Source organism: Meles meles, chromosome 6 (genome assembly GCF_922984935.1).
Source record: "Meles meles chromosome 6, mMelMel3.1 paternal haplotype, whole genome shotgun sequence".
Lineage (NCBI taxonomy): Eukaryota > Metazoa > Chordata > Mammalia > Carnivora > Mustelidae > Meles > Meles meles.
In genome coordinates, this window is record NC_060071.1 from 137,328,978 (window position 1) to 137,349,537 (window position 20,560).

General features: G+C 40.9%; 1 protein-coding gene across 2 annotated transcripts in view; it reads right to left on the reverse strand.

Moving 5' to 3' along the window:
- The window catches only part of DNAL1 (dynein axonemal light chain 1), a 36,065-nt gene extending 26,781 nt beyond the window's left edge, over positions 1 to 9,284 (reverse strand). Inside the window, exons 1-2 of one of the 2 annotated variants that reach the window (XM_046009705.1) lie at positions 9,201 to 9,284; positions 2,148 to 2,186 (exon numbers count right to left, since the gene is read on the reverse strand). In XM_046009705.1, the coding sequence (XP_045865661.1) occupies positions 2,148 to 2,186; positions 9,201 to 9,203 (42 nt within the window). In that variant the 5' untranslated portion in view covers positions 9,204 to 9,284. Of the gene's footprint in view, positions 1 to 2,147; positions 2,187 to 8,745; positions 8,827 to 9,200 lie in introns of those variants that run through there. The other variant, XM_046009704.1, reaches the window with a different exon arrangement.
- Between the last annotated feature and the right edge of the window lie 11,276 nt (positions 9,285 to 20,560).

Below are 20,560 nucleotides of genomic sequence, written 5' to 3' on the forward strand. Positions count from 1 at the left end.
TTTCTGTACACAGTTCAGTCTGAGATAGAGCTCCAAAATACCAAGAATTCGGGAAGATGTCATCCTTACAACACAGCCAAAGTCAAAGCTATTTGCTCTATAATAATTTACTACTAAATTCCATCTTAGATTTTCAGTACTATGTACAAAATTTAATACTACCAATATATGCTGCCTAGTAATATTTTCAAAGTACGTCCATACTTAAAGTTAGTTCTCTCTCTCCAACAAAACAGGAAACTCCTAAAGTGCAGGACCATTTCCTTTGCTTTCCTGCATTTTCTAAAACAGTGCACTATCAGACATACAGAGGCTTATTTTTATAATTCAAATGGTAACATGTCAATGCTAGAAAATACACAATTAAAAAAACAACATAAAAGAAAATACACACATTGAAAGAAATACATACATTGAAAGAAAAAGATCTAATACACATATACTCAGTACGTATTTTTGTGTCATACATTTGTAGGTTATGAGAGGGAAACTGATACATAGTAGATCCTGAATAAATGTTAGGTTAATCAGTGAAAGAACGAGCTTAATGTCTTCAAATAATCTTAAAGTCAAAGATTTATGGCCACAATATAATCTAGAAATAGAACCTACAACCCAAAACAAAAAAAGCAACCACTTATTATTATAAGTAAATTAAGTCCTAAAATCTAATTCAAAGAAAGTCTAATCTAATACTAAGCTTATTCCATATTTACTTTTCTTCTTTAAGAAAACAGATTTTTCATTAACCAAACAGAAATGAATTTTTTTTTAAAGATTTTATTTATTTATTTGACAGACAGAGATCACAAGTAGGCAGAGAGGCAGGCAGAGAGAGAGGAATGGAAGCAGCTCCCTGCTGAGCAGAGAGCCCGATGGGAGCCTGATCCCAGGACTCCGGGATCATGACCTGAGCTGAAAGCAGAGACTTTAACCACTGAGCCACCCAGGCGCCCCCAGAAATGAATTTTTAAATGTGAAGTACAGAGAAGTTTATAAGCACCAAAACAAGAATTCAAATATTTCATTATCCTATCCACCCTATTTTCCCTAGACACAAGTCTCCTGAAAGATTTTCTTTTTTCCTGAAAGACTTTTGATTCAAAGCTCAGCCTCAAGAGCAAAGGCATACATTATACAAAATACTATTAAAAATATCTACCAAAAAAGTTATCACTGGGCATAGAAATTAGGAGCTATGTCAATACTCTAAGGGAATTCTATTCATGATGCTGAATTACAACTGTTCAAACTTTATAGAATACTTTATTCAAAATATCTATAGTTTATATTCAATTCATGTTTTTTAAAATGCAGTTTCCTTTCTTATGTTAATATATACCTTAGTATTTTTTCCAAAGTTATTGACATGTAACATTGTATAAGTTTAAGGTGATGATCTGATACATGTATATACTGTGAAATGACAATTGGGTTAGCTGACATGTCCATCACCTAATTTTTTTTGGGGGGGTGCTAAGAAAATTTAATATCCACTCTCTTAGCAACTTTCAAGTATATAAGGCAATATTATTAACTATAGTCACCATGCCGTACATCGGATCCCCAGGACTTGCCTTATAACTGGCTGTTTATACCCTTTGACCAACATCTCCCCATTTCCCCCACACCCAAATCCCCGGCAATCACCATTCTACTCTTCACTTCCGGGTTCAGCTTTTTTTAGATTTCACTTATGTGTGAGATCACAGAGTATGTGTCTTTCTCTGTCTGACTTATGTCACTTTGCATAATGCACTCAACGTCTGTCCATGCTGTAAATGAAAGGATTTCCTTCTTTTTTGTGGCTGAATAATATTCCACTCTGTAGATATATAATTTTTTTTTTTATCCATTTACCCACTGATGGGACATGTAGGATATTGATATTGATATAATCCACTGATTTTGATCAGACTTTCCCAGTTTTACTAGTACTCATTTATACACAAGTGTGAATGTATTTGGATGTGCATATTAAATGTATACAATTTTATCACCTATATAGGTTCATGTACCCACCGCCAGTCAAGACAGTTAAATAGTTCCAGTACCACAAAGATTCCTTGTACTGAATGGTCAGATTTAAATAACAATCCAATAATTCTTGTATGGTTTCTAAAAGAGGTAAAAATTCATATACTTACCCATCTGGCTAGCGCTTCTTTGATTGTTGTTGCTTTTGCCTTAAAAGGAAAGGAAACAAGAGTATCTTTATTGGTATGATTTGTTGATTCAATTTTCATGCAATGATTATTAGCCTCAGCATCTACCATTGAAAAGATTAACTTCTTTCTTTGAGACCTTACATGCAAACCAAGTGTTTTAATTTCCTGAAATCAGGATGATGTATTTAAATGCCTCTCAGAGAAATTAAGGAAATCATGATATAATGCCCATATACTTCTCTCCCACTTGGTTTACAAAAAAGATACAGTTTTCAACATTTGATATTAAAATAGATCTTATGGGGCACCTGGGTGTCTCAGTGGGTTAAGCTCTGCCTTTGGCTCGGGTCATGATCTCAGGGTCCTGGGATCGAGCCATGCCTCAGGCTCTTTGCTCAGTGGGGAGCCTGCTTCCCTCTCTCTCTGCCTACTTGTGATCTCTCTCTGTGTCAATAAAGAAACAAAATCTTTAAAATAAAATTTAAAAAATAGATCTTATTTCATTGATTCTAAGATCTACACCCTTTACGTTTTAACATCTTTGAAATTTGGATGCATTTTACAATCAGGAACAATTTACAATTACTGTGGCCAGATAACAGTGGTGATGATCTAGAAAAATATTAACCAATATATTTCATATACATATATTCTTTTTTATGATTGCAAATAATGACTTATGATAAAAACCTACATGCCTAAATACATTTAAAAGAACTTTGTCGATAGGCACAAAATAAAAATTAAGTGATAAGAAATTACTTGTCACGATTCAATTCCAACTTATTTTTCTTCTTAAAACATAAAATAACGTTGCACCTTATAATCAATAGTATCTTAGATTCAATTTAATATGACACTTAAAACTTATTTTATTTTTTTAAGATTTTATTTATTTGGGGGTGCCTGGGTGGCTCAGTGGGTTAAGCTGCTGCCTTCGGCTCAGGTCATGATCTCAAGGTCCTGGCATCGAGTCCCGCATCGGCCTCTCTGTTGGGTGGGCAGCCTGCTTCCCTCTCTCTCTCTGCCTGCCTCTCTGCCTACTTGTGATCTCTGTCTGTCAAATAAATTTATTTATTTAACCCCCCGATGTGGGGCTCGATCCCAGGACTCTGGGATCATGACCCAAACTGAAGACAGAGGCTTTAACCCACTGAGCCACCCAGGTGCCCCTAAAGATTTTATTTATTTGTTTGACAGCCGGAGATCACAAGTAGGCATAGAGGAAGGCAGGCAGAGGGAGAGGAGGAAGCAGCGTCTCTATGGAGTGGAGAGCCCCACATGGGACTCGATCCGAGGACCCTGGGACCACAACGGGGGTGAAGGCAGAGGCTTCAACCTACTAAGCCACCCTGGCGCCCCTGCTTAGGATTTTTTTAAATGAACTCTAGCAGTAATCAAAGGATGTCTCCCTTTTCTCACATTTAAAGTTTCAAGTGTTTGGGCGCCTGGGTGGCTCAGTGGGTTAAACCCTCTGCCTTCTGCTAGGGTCATGGTCCCGGGGTCCTGGGATCAGATCCCGGGTGGAGTCGGGGCTCTCTGCTCAGCAGGGAGCCTGCTTCCACCTCTCTGTCTGCCTGCCTCTCTGCCTACTTGTGATCTCTGCCTGTCAAATAAATAAATAAAATCTTAAAAAAAATCCTAATCAATAACAAAAGGAAAAGTTTAAAAGTACAGTTAACTCTCCAACAAGACAGGCATTAGGGACAACAACCTCTCCTGCCTCAAACCCACAACATAGTACAAAATCTGAGTATAACTTCTGACTTGCCAAGAACTACTAAAAGACTACTATCAACCAGAACCTTACCAATAACATAAACATTTGATTAATGTGCATTTTGCACGTTATATGCATTATATACTGTATTCCTACAATAAAGTAAACTACAAAAAAGAAAATGTTATTATGACAATCATAAGAGGGGTGCCTGGGTGGCTCAGTAGGTTAAGCATCCGACTCTTAGTTTTGGCTCTGGTCATGATCTCAGGGTCATGAGATCGAGCCTCCCTTGACTCACATGCTCTCTCTCAAATACATTTTTAAAAAAGAAAAAAAGAAGAAATCATAAGAGGAAATACACTTACAGTATTGCAGTGTATTTATTGGAAAAAATCCACATATAAATGGATCAGTACAGTTCAGACCTATGGTGCTCAACTGTATATACCATTACATCTAGAAAGCAAGGACATAGTAATAAATAATCCTTGGGTTAAAGAGTAAACTATAAACTACAGTAAAACAGAAAAAAAAGAATAAATATAAAAATTTGAGGAATATAACATTTAAAAGGAAACTTATAGTTTCAAATATATTTATCTATTCAAAAATTAAGAGAAAATAAGAAACAGGAAACAAGCAAAGTATTTGAGATATTTGAAAAAGCACGTCGTTGCAAACACAAAGAAGGCTAAGGAAAATACAAAGGAATAAGTCAATGAAAAACAGACCTGAAGAAAAAAAGATTAACAAAACTAAAAGCTGGTTCCTAAATCTCTAGCAAGCCTGACTGAGGAAAAAGAGAGCTGTACGACGAAAACAGAGAATCAGAGGAAATAACAGATACCACAAATATTTAAAAATAAAACATCATAAGCAAACATACAGGAGTTTGAAAACCTAGACAAAGAATGCATTTCTAGAAAACACACAAAAGTGTCAAACTGTCACAAGAAGAATCAGAAAATCTGAATAGACCAATAATTATTTTCAATGTTAAAAAGATAACCAGAGATTTACCCTTATCCTCTTCCCCTACATCTCCATGCCTAGATAATTTTACAAGTAAATCATGACAAGGTTTCAAGGAACAGATATTCTCTGTTAGACAAGTTGTTTTAGAAATCAGAGAAGGAGGGAAAGCTGCCTATTTATTTTATGAGCCTAGAATAATCTTGATGTCATGACCAGATAAAGAGGCCCTCCTTACTTCTCAACACAGATTTGAAAATCCTAGATACAACATTAGCTCTGCAAAGCCAATGGTGAATAATAATCGTGGTCAAGAATGGCTGATGCCAGGAGCATAAGGATTGTTTAACCAAAAAACCCTATAAATGTAAATCATCTATTTATGGATTAAAGGGGGGAAAATCACATTTATTTCAGTAAGTAAAGAAAAAGTATTTTATAAAATAGTTGTACATCTGGGCCCTTCCTCTCTCACAGCCCTCTTCTCCTTCCCGCTCTCCCTTTCCCTCTGCCTGCCGCTCCCCCTGCTTGTGCGCGCGCTCTCTCTCTCTCTCTCTCTCTCGCTCACTCTGTTCAATAAATAAATAAAATCTTTTAAAAAAGTAACATTCTACATCTAACATTAAAAGCTCTCAACTAAGAATTACAAGGAAATTCTTTACTTGGTAAAAGCTACATACCAAAAAGCTATCGCAAATTCCAGACTTAATGAAGAAATTCATTCATTTCAGCAAATATTCATTAAGTGTCTACTATATACCATACTTTTACATGCTTGGGAAATACCAAGGAACAAAACAAAGATTCCCACCTTCTATAACTTACATCCACTGGCGGGAGACAGATGGTAAATAATATATTAAATAAATACATTTTATAGTATATTAAAAACTGACAATTACTAAGGAAAAAGAAAATACAAAACCAAAAACAAAAACGCTGAGTTTGTAAGAGGTATCAGGATGTGTGTTTATGTGTGTAAAGTACGTGTATTTTAAATAAGGTGGAAAGAAGAGCAAATTGGGAAGATAACACTAGAAGTCATCTCTTTAAGATCCCAAATACATCAAAGATCCCTACTATCACTGCTGTTGTTTAACATGGTACAAGAGATCTTTATCAATGTTATAATAAAAGAAAATACAAATTGGAATGATTTAAAGGAAGAAATAAAACACACTATGCGCACATGATCATTTACATAGAAAATACAATAGAATAAAGGGAATTCCGCAAGTGAAGAACACTGTTGAGAGAGTTAACAGAAAAGCTGGGAGAAGAGATTTTCAACATAAAACCGACAAAAGACTAATAGAGAATATAGAGGGAACTCCTAAAATTCAAAAACCAAAAAATGGAAAAAGTTAGCAAAACAAATATAAACAGAGAATTAACAGAAATTGAAATCCAAATGACTAACAATATCATGAGGTACTGGAACTCATTGAAAATCAGAGGAATGCAGAGTAAAACAATGGAATACTAAAATACATCCTCAGATTGGCAAAGGAAATTTGGTGAGAATGTAGAACTCTCAGACAGTAATGAAGGAAGTAAAAACTAGTAGAGACAGAGGTGGCTGGCTGACTCGGTCAGCAGAGCATGCAACTCTTGATCTCAGGGTGGTGAGTTCAAGACCCACGTTGGGGGTAAAGCTTACTTAAAATCAAAACAAAACAAAACAAACTAGCAGACTTCTGGAAAGCAGTCTGACAATACCTAGGGAAATTAAGTATGCAGAAGCCCTATGACTCGGAAATCCCCCTGCTGGGTAGATTTCCCAAAAAATTCCTATATAGGGCCATGAAAAGATACATCTAATAATACTTTCAAACTGGAAGCAATCTGGCTGTCTACAAGTTGGTTTATGAGGTCCCCTATAGACAGAAGTCAAAAATTGAAATGCCTAAAGGACCAGTGGACATCTTTAATGGGTAAAGCTGGCCATATAAAGAGAATAATCTCACCTCTGGCATTAGAAAACAGCTGGCAGGTGGGACTTGGGACAAGATCTCTCCAAACATTAAAACTCCATTACTGAAAATAACACTTTTTTTTTTTAAGATTTTATTTATTTATTTGACAGACAGAGATCACAAGTAGGCAGAGAGGCAGGCAGAGAGAGAGGAGGAAGCAGGCTCCCTGCTGAGCAGAAAGCCTGATGCGGGGCTTGATCCCAGGACCCTGGGATCATGACCTGAGCTGAAGGCAGAGGCTTTAACCCACTGAGCCACCCAGGTGCCCCGAAAATAACACTCTTTACTAAGAAAGTAAAGATGCTGCCAATTACACAACACCATCATATTTTAGTAATACAAAAATAGGGTGAAAATGTGTCCAGTGGTGAAATACGGTATTTCTGATTTTTCACAGAGGCCATAAATCTGGGTTTTGACCTGAAATACAATCATTTAAAGACAATGGAGGTGAAAGCAGTTTTTTACAAAGATAAAGATATTTATTTATTTATTTGAGAGAGAGAGAGAGAAAGCAACAACACAAGAGCAGGCTTGATCCCAGGACTGGGGGATCGTGACCTGAGATGAAGGCAAATGCTTAACTGACTGACCCACCCAGGCGCCCAGGTGGCTAATGTATTGTTCATTGAAAAAACTATGCTGACCTGATTTCTGGAGGGCTCTGGACCTACCGGTTTCCAGCCTTAGCTAGCTTCATCTAATTACTGGTTCTGATTCTCTACTTGATGATTTTCAGTAATTCTCATGGATCATGCTTTCAGAATCATTTAGGGCTGAGTATTTCTTCACCTGAATATAAACCTAGGTTCCAGAACGTTTTACTTTCTTTGGTAGTGGTTTTCAGCTAAACGCCTGTAGAATAAAGTAAGGAAAGTGTGGGGGGAAACTACGTTTGAAAGTCGTATTTAAGGGGCGCCTGGGTGGCTCAGTGGGTTAAAGCCTCCGCCTTCCGCTCGGGTCATGGTCCCAGAGTCCTGGGATCGAGCCCCGCATCGGGCTCTCCGCTCAGCATGGAGCATACTTCCTCCTCTCTGTCTGCCTACTTGTGATCTGTCTGTTAAATAAATAAGTCTTAAAAAAAAAAAAAAAAGTGGTATTTAATCCTGTGGTTGAAGGCCAGCATGACTTTGTCATCATTTCGATTTCCTGGGCTCAATTTCTGCCCACTTACACAGCACTGGGATCACAGAAAGAAGACAACCAATTGTACTTATTCTTCATAAACACCTCCACCCGACAGGACAATCACCTACGTTGCTAAACAGCTTTGACTCTGTAATCAACCAACAACATCCCTTTTCAAACTGCTAGGTGGAACTACCAAATCCGTAAGCAACACTGCACATTTTTTAAACCTATTTTTTTAAAAGATTTTATTTATTTATTTATTTATTTATTTATTTGTCAGAGAGAGAGAGAGGACAAGCAGGCAAAGTGGTAGGCAGAGGCAGAGAGAGAAGCAGGCTCCCTGCGGAGGATGGAGCCTGAAGTGGGACTTCATCCCAGGAACCTGGGATCATGACCTGGGCTGAAGGCAGTGGCTTAACCGACTGAGCCACCCAGGTGTCCCAACACTGCACATTTTAAGGAGGAGTTGAGGAGCATCAGTAAGTAAAATCACTCCTTCGTAAAGGTCTTTGATTGGATAGATCACGGATAGATTTCAAATCCCAGGTAGCAGTATTTCTCAAAGTATGCTGGGACGCCCCCCAATTTTAGAATCACTTGAGGTGCACCGTCGAAGTGCAATTCCCGAATCCCACTGCATTAAGAATTCATAATCTGCATTCCAGCAAACTCAGTTTTCAGCCGACTATACCTATGCATACTTAAACATGAGAAACATCTCCTAATACAGTCTATCCGAATGGGCTTTACAGTGCTACCTCATAACTGCACTTACAGTCATTCAGAGGACACCGCGCGCACCTCACAGGTAAGGAGCACCGCGGCAGTCGGGGTGACACACACGCCTCTCATAACCAGCTCCCCGCGCCCCGTCTCGCCAGGCGGAAAAGGACTGCTACGTACAGAAAAATCCTCATTCACACTCCGCCTTCATCACCTTTCCCACTCTAAACCGCTCTTTTTCGAGAAGTTCCTGCTCCTTGCGCTCCCTTTCTCTGTCGGAGTCCCTCCACACGAACCCAACCTCCGATCTGCCCAGGCCGCCCTCGCCCCAGACCACCCGGGGCCGGGGCTTCTCTTTCGCCTCAGGCCTCTGACTGCGGAGCTAGCGCCGGTGACCGGCTTCCTTCCGCTGACCGAGAAGCGCCCCGACCCTCAACACTCCACAGTCACCCTTTTCCACCTCCAGTCTCCTCTCCTCTTTGACTACGAGGCCTAAAGGGTACTCACCATTCCGGCCGTTGCTACTGTCACTGCTCTGGTTGCTAGGGCCCGCCGAGGTCAGTGCGCGTGCGCACTTCTCGGAGCTCTCGGTGGATCCCACCCCCGGCAGCGGTCCTTTCTCTCCGCCCTCCGGGTGGCGCGTGCGGGGCATTGTGGGACCGCCGGGCAGCCGCCTCGGTCCTCCCGCGGGCCAGCTGCTCGCTTTCCAGCTTCTGCGGCGGAGCTGCTGGGCTCTCGCAGGATGCGAGAGCCTCGCCGTGCAGGGTGGTCAGGAGATGCTTTTTACCGAAAGCAGTTTCACTCGATCTGCAGTGACGGGCCTGCCTAAAGTTGAAAACCTCGCTATAAAATTGCCCCTCCCGTAAATAACTTTAAAAATTCCCTTCTCCTGCAGATTGCCCATCCGCATCCTTGTCTTTATCACCTGATGTAATCCACCTGTAGTTCGACCGAAACTAAATTCCTTTTTTTTTCTTCTTTTTATGACTGAAACTAAATTCAGCTGAATTTCCTCGGTTGCCTTCCTCCAACCTCTCCATGGAGCCGGCGGTGAATGAAAGCATAAAATGGTGTTTTGAGATGACCGAGATGTCCTCCCCTCCTCTCCTCCTATTAAATTAGACAAAAACTGTAAAAATACTGAGTTGCTAGGGGTATGGAGAAACACTGCTCTTTATAACTGACACAGCCTTTGTGGAGAGCTGTTTGTAATAGCATGAAAAGCTTTAAAAACGTGTGCTCCTCTGTGACCCAGCACTTGGGCTTCTAGGACTTCATCCTGAAGAAATAATAAGACAAGTGCACAGAGATTTATGTTCAAGGTTTTTTTTTTTTAATATTTTATTTATTTGACAGAGAGAAATCACAACTAGGCAGAGAGGCAGGCAGAGAGAGAGGAGGAAGCAGGCTCCCTGCGGAGCAGAGAGCCGGACGTGGGGCTCGATCCCAGGACTCTGGGATCATGACCTGAGCCGAAGGCAGAGGCTTTAACCCACTGAGCCACCCAGGCGCCCCAATGTTCAAGGTTTTAATAGCAAAAAGTAAAATAACCCAAATGTCAAGGAAAAAAAGAATTGGTATTATCAAACATCCAAACAATGAAATAATATACTTCCATTAAAAATGTTGCTGAAAGGGGCACCTGGGTGGCTCAGTGGGTTAAAGCCTTTGCCTTTGGCTCAGGTCAGGATCCCAGGATCCTGGCATGGAGCAGCATATTGGGCTCTCTGCTCAGCAGGGAGCCTGCTTCCTCCTCTCTCTGCCTGCCTTTCTGCCTACTTGTGATCTCTGTCAAATAAATAAACAAAATCTTAAGAAAAAAAAAAAGAAAGAAAGAAAGAAAGAAAGAAAAAAGAATGTTGCTGAAATGGGATTCCTGGGTGGCTCAGTCAGTTAAGATTCTGACTCTTCATTTCAGCTCAGGTCATGATCCCAGGATCCTGGGATCCAGCCCCACATTGGGCTCCTTGCTCACTGTGGAGCCTGCTTCTCCTTCTCCCTCTGCCTGCCTCTCAGCTGCTCACTTGCACGCTCTCTCTCTGTCAAATAAATGAATAAAATCCTTTTTTTTTAAGTTGTTGAAATGCATCTATTCACATGCACTCATGATGTACTAATTTAAAATGCAAGTTACCAAACAAAATAGTTGGTATAATCTTCTTAAAAATGATATATTGCAGGAATGCCTGGATGGCTCAGTCGTTAAGCCTCTGACTCTCGATTTTGACTCCAGTCATGATCTGGGGGTGGGGGGTGGGGGGGTGAATCTCATCCTGGGCATGGAGCCTGCTTCGGATTTTCTCCCTCTCCTTCTCCCTCTGTCCCTGCTCCCACTTCAGCACACACGCACTCTCTAGTAAATCTAAAAAAATTATATGCTGTACATGCATTTATACAAACATATATCTAAAAGAATATTATGAGAGTCTAATGTTTGCTGCAGATTGAATTGTGTCCTCCCCACGCAAATTCATATGTTGAAGCTCTAAGTCCACTGTGACTGTACTTGGAAAGAGGGCTGTTAAGGAGGTAATTTCAGTTAAATGAGGCCATAAGAGTGGGGCCCTAATCCAATATAACTGGTGTCCTTAGAAGAGGAATAAACATGCTAGGAGTGGTGGTCACAGAGGAAAGGTCATCCAAGGACACAGTAAGAAGATGGTCACCTGCAAGTCAACAAGAGAAGCCTCACCCAAAACTAACACTGTCGGCATCTTGATTTTGGAATTTCAGCCTCTTGTACTGTGAGGAAATAAATTTCTGTTGTTTAAGCCACCCGGTCTGTGGTATTCTCCTATGGCAGCCTGAGAAGACTAATATGGTGTTCATTTTGCTTCTCTATTTTCTGATTATTCTATACAAGAATGTGAAATATATATATATATAAAATTTCAAACTATTCAATTATTTAATATTTAATATCTAATTAAACAATTAATTTAAATATTAATTGAATTTAATATTTAATTTGATATTTAAATTATTTGCTTTATTTTAAAGATTTATTAATTTTTCTCTATTTTCTGATTATTCTGTTCTTGAATGTGAATATTTATTTATTTATTTATATTTAATTTAATTAATTTTTTTTTGTAGATAGGATAGGATCCACACCAGGTGTGGAGGGCAACATGGGACTTGAACTCATGACCCTGAGATCAAGACCTGAGCTGAGATCAAGAGTTTGACCCTTAACCAACCAAGCTACCCAGGAGCCCCTATAATGTGGATATTTTAAACTTTGAAATAACAAATAAATTCCATGTTGAAAAAGGTAATTGGATCATATTTTTAAAAAAAAACAGGAAACACTAAATTGTTTATTAAAGAAAATTAAAATGGGTATTCAGAGGGGGGTCTCGGTGGCTCAGTCAGTTAAGCATCTGCCTTTGGCCCAGGTCATGATCCCAGGGTCCTGGCATCATGGATCCCAGGACCCTGGATCAAGGATCCCAGAGTCCTTCATCAGGCTTCTTGCTCAGTGGGGAGCCAGCCTGCTTCTCCCTCTGCCTACCACTCCCCTTGCTTGTTATTTCTCTGACGAATAAATAAATAAAATCTTTTGAAAAACTTTAAAAAGATAAAATGAGTATTCATAATCTATCTAGCCTTTTTTCTTGTAGTATTTTGTTTCAGTTTTTGTTTCGTTTTGTTTCAGATCTCCATACTACCAGACCTCTCCAAACTAGAATTTATCCTGGACGCCAAAACATCCACTAGTTTTGCTGATTTAATCCTTGAACATATCTTATAACCTAATAGAGTATGCCTTTTGCTCAAGACTGTGCATTACATCATAAGGCATTGGCATTAAAGGTAAAATGCCACTAGTAAATCAATTCCATCTTCATGCTTTTTCAGAATGTTACTTTGACTTCCTCATCATCGGAGGAGGAAACTTTGACTATAAATATGTCTTATTTACCTCAAAATAAACTATTTACCACTATATAAGCAGAAATATGCTGAGTTTTAGATTCTCAAAGGTTAAAACTATTCACACAAGAAAAGAAAGAATTATAGAACTTGGATCCTTTCTTAGTTCTTCTGAGTCCTACAAAATGGCAAAATAGATTCAAAAAGCTGTTCACCAGAGACTACAGCTTTGGATCTACTTGCTCTTCCTGCAGGCCTAGAAAAAAGTTGAGAGAAAGATTTAAACTACTATTGACACAGTTTCCCCAAATTCAGAAAATCTGGCAGACCTGTTGAAAAGTAAAGGTAAGGGGCGCCTGGGTGGCTCAGTGGGTTGAGCCTCTGCCTTCGGCTCGGGTCATGATCTCAGGGTCCTGGGATCGAGCCCCACGTCCAGCTCTCTGCTCAGTGGGGAGCCTGCTTCCCCCCTCTCTCTCTGCCTGTCTCTCTGACTACTTGTGATCGCTGTCTGTCAAATAAACAAATAAAATCTTAAAAAAAAAAAAAAAGAAAAGTAAAGGTAAAATAGTGTGAATGGTAACCACAGAACACATTAAGGAATCTTTAATTCTCTGAATAAGAATGTAGGTTGAATAAAAGAGAAAGAAAATGTCACATTTACCAGATGATTAGAGATTCAACAAAATAGCTAAAAGTTACATACCTTAAAATTAAAAAAAAATTTAAGAATTAATGCTTAGGAGAGTCATTAATTGTTAAGGTTATTTATACAGTCAAAAGGTTTATCTGTTCAAATAGGAATGAGCTTTGTAACAAATTCCAATAGTCAGTTTCCCAGATTATTATTCTCATTATAGTTATTTGATAAAAAGCCAATTTCTCCCCTATGGTTTTAAAAAAAAATTGTTTTTTTAAATCTTACATGAATGGGGTTCATGTAAGTTAAACCTGTCTTTGGTTCAGGTCATGTTCCCAGAGCTCTGGGATAGGAGCCCCCAAAGCGCTCTGCTCTGCCCTTCCCCCTTGTGCTCTTGCTTTCTCTCAAAACTTAAAAAAAAAAAAATCTTACATGGATAACCCAAAAATCAGGAAGTAATACATATGTATTTAGGTATGTATAAAGTATGACACATATACTTTCTTTTGATGTTAATAATTTGAAACATATATTATGTTTTAAAAATAACGTAAATTTTGGAGGAGGGAAACTATTAATACTACAAATTAGGGTGACAACACTTCGTCCTCTGCCAAGAGCCCAAAATATAGTTCTGACCACAGGATCCACTGATCAACCAAAATCAAAGGCTGATAATTAATACTTTAATCTTCCCCTTCAATTATGTGGAAGAAAAAACCACTAAACTGAAAGTACATTCTGAGAAATTTTAACACCTAATTCCACACATATTTTTTTAAGATTTACTTATTTATTTATTTATTTGACAGAGAGAGAGAGCACAAGTAGGCAGAGAGGCAGGCAGAGAGGGAGGGGGAAGCAGGCTCCCTGCTCCCAGGACCCAGAGACCATGACCTGAGCCGAAGGCAGAGGCCCAACCCACTGAGCCACCCAGGTGCTCCTCCACATTTATTTTTAAAGTTTAAAATCAAATCTCAGAATTTCAGTTAAAATTATTTTAATGAATTAAGATTCATGCATTAATTGCAATTAAAGCTTTAGTGAGGGTGGTGGAAAGTAGAAGGGATGAACCCAGTCTTTACCTCAGATAATTACATTGTCTACTGTGCCATTATCAGCTCAGGAGGAGAACTGGAATGTGCCTATTTTTAAATATGTTTTTGAAGCAAAGTGTGAAGAAAAGTTTTTTAAAGTACAAACACAGAGATAGAGGAACTGTAAAGAATCAGTGTTTCTCAGTAATTGGTCAGCAGTTTTAAAGCAAGTATTTTAGGATGCCTAACTTTCTTTAAAGATCCTAGAACAGGTGGCAACTAGAAAAAAAAAATCAAAACCTGATTAACAACAGAAAGGATTCTATGACTTCAGTCTTACCACAAAGGAGTCTCTGAGTCATCTTGTTAGAGTTCACTCCAGTCTCTATTATGAGAAAGTTATCACGGTCCAGTGGCTCTTCATCATTAAACCAGGGACCTATATTCATGTATTCACCCCTGTTCAAAACAGTTTTATCATCTCTGGGACACATAATATCAAACTAATTATCATACACCAGGTTTTTTTTTAAAGATATTATTTATTCATTCATGAGAGACAGAGAGAGAGAGAGGCAGAGAGAGAAGCAGGCTCCCCACCGAGCAGGGAGCCCGATGTACGACTCGCTCCCAGGACCTGGGGATCATGACCTGAGCCAAAGGCAGATGCCCAAACATCTGAGCCACCCAAGTGCCCCATATACCAGTTTTAAAAAACCTTTGGAAGTCCAGGTAACAAGGAGGGTAGGTGGGTAAATGACAGATTGGAAACTGGTTTTCACTTAGCAATTACCTTGAGTTCAAGCTCAAACGAACCAAAATTGGAGAAACATGGATATTAGCCAAAGTTACAGGTTCTGATGAACTTAAAGCAAGTATTCTTACTTCTTTTAAAAGCTTGCAGATGCCTGTGAGAAGTCTAGATTTCAGTCACCACTTGCTAAAAATATTCAATCTAGCCCTTAATTCGTTCTGCACATACTCTAAACTTAAACTTCTAGTTTGTTTGACTTTACCCCTAGATGCAAGTGCAAAAATTCCAAGATCTTCTTCCAAGACTCAATCTGAGCCACAGCATGAGCTTTGAGCTGTCCACCTCCCAGAACAGGCACTCCCAACACGGGATCCAGGGATACAGAGAAAAAGGGGCTTTAAGGGGGAATCTATTCTATGGCCGGCGTTAGGGTAGCTTAAAGGAGTGAAATTTGTCTTCCCGTGCTCTGTGAGGTGCTTCACAGCTATGTCCGCATAGACAGAACTTTTCCAGTGCCTGTCATCCTCTCCGACTATGAAAAGGAAATGGGCACTGGCTTCTTCAAGGGGGATGCGGCTTGCCTGGTAGGCTGGGTCCAAGGGGTCCTCCAGCGCTTCTTTAACATCATAAACCCCTGAACCCATAGCAGAGATTTTATCTTGGTTAAAAGGCAGTCCTGGCAGGATGCATCTACCACACGAAAGGGGAGTAGTTGTATTAGAGATGCAGCCATTGATGCTTACAACGGCAGCTATATTTGGCAGAAAGCTAGCCATGGAAAATGCCAACTCAGCCCCTTTGCCAGAACCAATCACGCCAATGTTTGGACCTTTAACCTAGGGATTGAAGAAAAAGAAGACAGACAAGGAGAGAGAGACACAGAGAGAGAGAAAGCATGACTGTTAATGGCGTTGCAAAGCTCTAGATAAAGAAAACCATTTATGTATGTATTAGATAGCTTATTCATTCATTTATTTATCCATCCATTAAATCATTCAACAGATATTTGTTATAGATGTTTTCCAGCCCTTTGGTACCACTTTTCTTTATTCACTCTCTCCTGGCCCTAAGGAGTTAATTGTAAATACATTTCTCTCTATAATCCCACTCACCTTCGGGTGACTTTGCACAAATTTAGCTGCCTCCTCAAAGTAATCTAAATTTAAGTCCTTCATGATTGGAGGTAGATCTTCATAGCCATAAAATGGCAAAGCCAGAGTAGCAAAACCTCGACAAGCCAGGAGACTAGCTCGAGATTCATTCAATCCTCTATCACCAAACATATCAATCACACCAGGAAAAGGACCATCTCCTATAAACCAGGAAAGAGGATTAATCTGGGATTAGATGATAGGACATTTAATGGACTATGATACCTACCTAATATTTGCTGAAGCAAATTCCAATTGTATAATTTATATTTTTAAAAATTCTTACTATTTTTTTAACTTTAAACATTGTTTAAGTATTTTTTTCTGTTTTAAAGTATTTACCTATTTGCCTTGGGAGGAAAAATCTGTTTTGGCTTAAATAGGTTTATTTTTGTGGTTGAAATAGATACTTGTTTTGGCTATTTTGAAGCTATAAATGTAAGAATGTTTTTATCTTCTTTTCCTATGAGAAAATCACTTGGAAATGGAAAAAAATATGGAAATTTGCACCAAAGATATGGAAAATGTTTTGGTTTGAAGTGTGAATCCTGATTAATCTAAGCAAATAGTTCTGGCAGTCTCTTAGTTGTGACAGTATAATACCTCATTAAAAAAAAGTCCACCTTTAAAAGGCCCTTTGAGTTCTCAATGACCTTAAGATACAAAGTCACCAAAATCCCTTAATAAACACAGTTTTGCGGGGTACCTGGGTGGCTCAGTGGATTAAGCCGCTGCCTTTGGCTCAGGTCATGATCTCAGGGTCCTCCGCAGGGAGTCTGCTTCCTCCTCTCTCTCTGCCTGCCTCTCTGCCTACTTGTGATCTCTCTCTCTGTCAAATAAATAAATAAAACCTTTAAAAAAATAAAAAAATAAACACAGTTTTGCTATTTTAAAGGTCTAATGATAGTGTAATATAAAATGAACAATATGTGTGGTGTTGGTGCCAAAGGCAGGCTGTCCCTAGATCAACCACTTTGGTATATAAAGATTACTTTGAATTCGAAGGAGCTCAGGGGAGTTGCCCTCAGAATATGCCACTGTGGCATGGGGGTTATCTTGAGCTGAACGCAAATGAGACCCTGCAGGCTCAAGAGAAACTTTTGCCCTCCCTTAATGGCATGGAAAAATCTGAGTTAGGGGTATTTCCCAGAATGAGGTTTACTACCAGAGATAAATTTTATCTGAGTGCCATTCATATGGCAGGGCAAAAATCTAATTTCCAAACATCTGGTCTTCTTATTGCCCTGTGAGCTGCACTCCTTCCTTTCAAAGTCCTAGACCCCAAACCTTTTCTCCTTAGTTCAGGATGACATATATACTTCGTTTTGCCTGACTGTCTTTGGAATTTCCATGTCTGTGTGGATTCCCTGTATATAAAAAACTAAGTTTCGTTTTCTTCTGTTAATCTGTCTCATGTCAATTTGATTCTTAATCCAGCTAGAAGGACTTTGAAGGGGACAGTAAATTCTTGCTCCCTCACAGTGGAAAGAGAGTAAAGTGTCAACTATTTCCTTCTGATGTTGATGTCATTTCTCTTTCAACATTCCTGTGGTAGGTTACATTATTCATTCACCATTCCAAGAGAAGAATGTCTCAGCCAATTACCTCCTAGTATTTTTCAGATATATTCTTCTACGTTATTCCCATAAAAGTCCCAGATAAATCTATGAAAACGATTGAGAGGCAAGAACATTAGAATATAAACCAAACTAAGAGATCTAAAATTCCAGTGCCAAAGGCCACTCTAAATTTTTAAGTCTAGAAAGAAAGTAAGGCACACCTAGCCACCAAAGTGAAAGCCAGGGTGTATATGTTTAGGTAGTGGTTTTTACAGTATGTTCTTCTTAACATTCAGATATCTTGACATATCTTGATCTGCTCTTTTTAAAATTAGATAAACCTCAAGCATCTCTGGATTCAAGATTACTTTCAGAAAGCCTACAGCAAACCAAGAAAAAGACATAACGCATAGATCCTCAAATTTTTCCAGCAATAAGTTTTTCCAACCTCAGGTTTACCACATTAAAATAATGGAGAATTTGTTTATTTTGTTTCAATTCAGCAATTTGATCCCCAGTATGTAAACTTGCTATTACCTGTTAGACTCTTAAAAAAAAAAAAAAAAAAAAAGAGGGGCACCTAGGTGGTTCTGTCATTAAGTGGCTGCCTTTAGCTGGGGTCATGATCCTGCAGTCCTGGGATGGAGCCCCACATCTGCTCCCTGCTCAGCCAGGAGCCCGCTTCTCTCTGGGGTGCCTGGGTGGCTCAGTGGGTTAAGCCCCTGCCTTCCTCTCAGGTCAAGATCCCAGGGTCCTGGGATGAAGCCGCACATCAGGCTCTCTGCTCAGCGGGGAGCCTGCTTCCACCTTCTGTCTCTGCCTGCCTTTCTGCCTCTCTCTCTCTCTCTCTGTCAAATACATAAATAAAATCTTAAAAAAAAAAAAAAGAAAAAGAAAAAGAAAAAGCCCACCCACCCTCAACGATGAAAATGTTTTAAATCTCTCATTTTAAAGATTCTTAGTTTTTCCTAAGGCTCCTGAGAGAGTAGAAAATAAGCCAGACTAGTTTTTTAAAAACAAAAACCTGTTTCACTCAGTCAGTCCCTGTTTGCGGTATGAGTGTCGCTCTCAAAGAATTTGACTATGTCCTGATTTTAGCACCGTCTAGCTGTGTGATTTGGTTAAAACACTTTAAGCCTCCGTTTTCTCACCTATAAAATAAATTGTTCTTTGATCTATGAAATGAGCAACAGAACAGTTTCTTCATCATGATAAAGGTCTCCGAGCAATCAGAGTACGTTTGAAAATAACAACAAAAAGGTCATCTGGGGCGCCCGGGTGGCTCAGTGGGTTAAAGCCTCTGCCTTCCGCTGGAGTCATGATCTCAGGGTCCTGGGATCCAGCCCCGAATCCCGCTACCCGCTCGTCTTGTTTTCAGGAGATAAATTGGCCAGCAAAGCAAGCCAGCTTTCCTAAATCGATTTCCCAAATCCACGCGAAGCCCTCTGCGGAAAAGACCTCACGCACCTGGGGCAGCAAGAAGACGCCCCGCAGGCGGCCGGCCCGCAGCCGAGCACCGCGCACCTCGGGGCTGGAGAACCAGCGCTGCCCCTGAGCCGAGGCCAGCGCCGGGCCCAGCGACACGGCCGGCTGCCGCGGCGCGCGGTGGACGGTCACCTCCACTTTGAGCGGGCTTTTCATCACGCCCCTCGGCACCTGGTTGAAGCAGGGATCCTCGGGGCCGACCGGCGTGAGGCTCCACGCCCCTGAAGTCGCCGCCCAGAGCCGGGGCCCTGGCCAGGTCCAAGGCCCCGCGGCCGTCCGCCTCGTAGTGGGGCAGCGAATGGAAGAGGCGGCCTCGGTAGCTGACGGCCGACGCCCGCAGGGTCGCCCGCAGGGTCACCCGCTCCCTGGGGCCTAAGCCTTCCACTTTAATGTCCAGGAGCTCGTCGGCCAGCCCAGTGTTAGGCGTGACGGTCAGGGTCGCAGACTTCTGGAGAGAAGGGTCGATGTGGACATCCACCTCCGGGGCAGGAGGGGGATCCTGGGGGTTCCGAGCACCGCCTGGGCAGCGCTCCACATGACCCCGAGATCTTCGCGGCTTTGGTTCCCGCGCAAGACCCGCGGCGCGGCCCGGCCCGGCAGGAGGGAGAGTCACTGGTCCCCGGGCGGGGCGGGGCGAGACGAGCCGGGCAGGGGCCGGGAGGGGCGGGCCCAGTGGGACATCCGCGGGTCTGGAGGGCAGGAGGGCCCTGGGCTGGTCCCTGGGGGCGCCGCTCAGCAAAATGCTGCAGGAAGAGGCGACTTAGGAGGACCCGAGTCGGTCATGCTTTTGGAGTCCTCGTGGTGGGACTGGAGCTCCTCCCCAGCCTACTTCTGGACGCCGCGAGAGAGAAGTTACTGATCTGACAGAAAGCTGGCCGGTCTCTCTCTCTCTTTTTTTAAAGATTTTATTTATTTGACAGACAGAGATCACAGGTAGGCAGAGAGGCAGCCAGAGAGAGAGGAAGGGAAGCAAGCTCCCCGCTGACCAGAGAGCCAGATGCGGGGCTCGATCCTAGGATCTCGGGATCTTGACCTGAGCCGAAAGCAGAGGCTTTAACCCACTGAGCCACCCAGGTGCCCCTGGCCGGTCTCTTTTTTAAAGTCCCTCCCTGGCCACCAGGGGTCACAATTCCCTAAACTTAGTTGAAGGAGGCTATGAGTAATAATAGCCTTTGGCCAAATTCCTTCCTTGAAATTTTTTTGCCTGGGATTAAGAAAGATTCAAGGTTAAAGTTTAAACGTTGTAGATGAGGCAGCGCTACAGATGTATACACTATGGAAATAATCGTTATTGTCTTGGGGCCGGGCCCAAGTATTATAAATGTGGTTTTTTTATGCAGAAAAAAATTACATCATGACTGTTCTTGT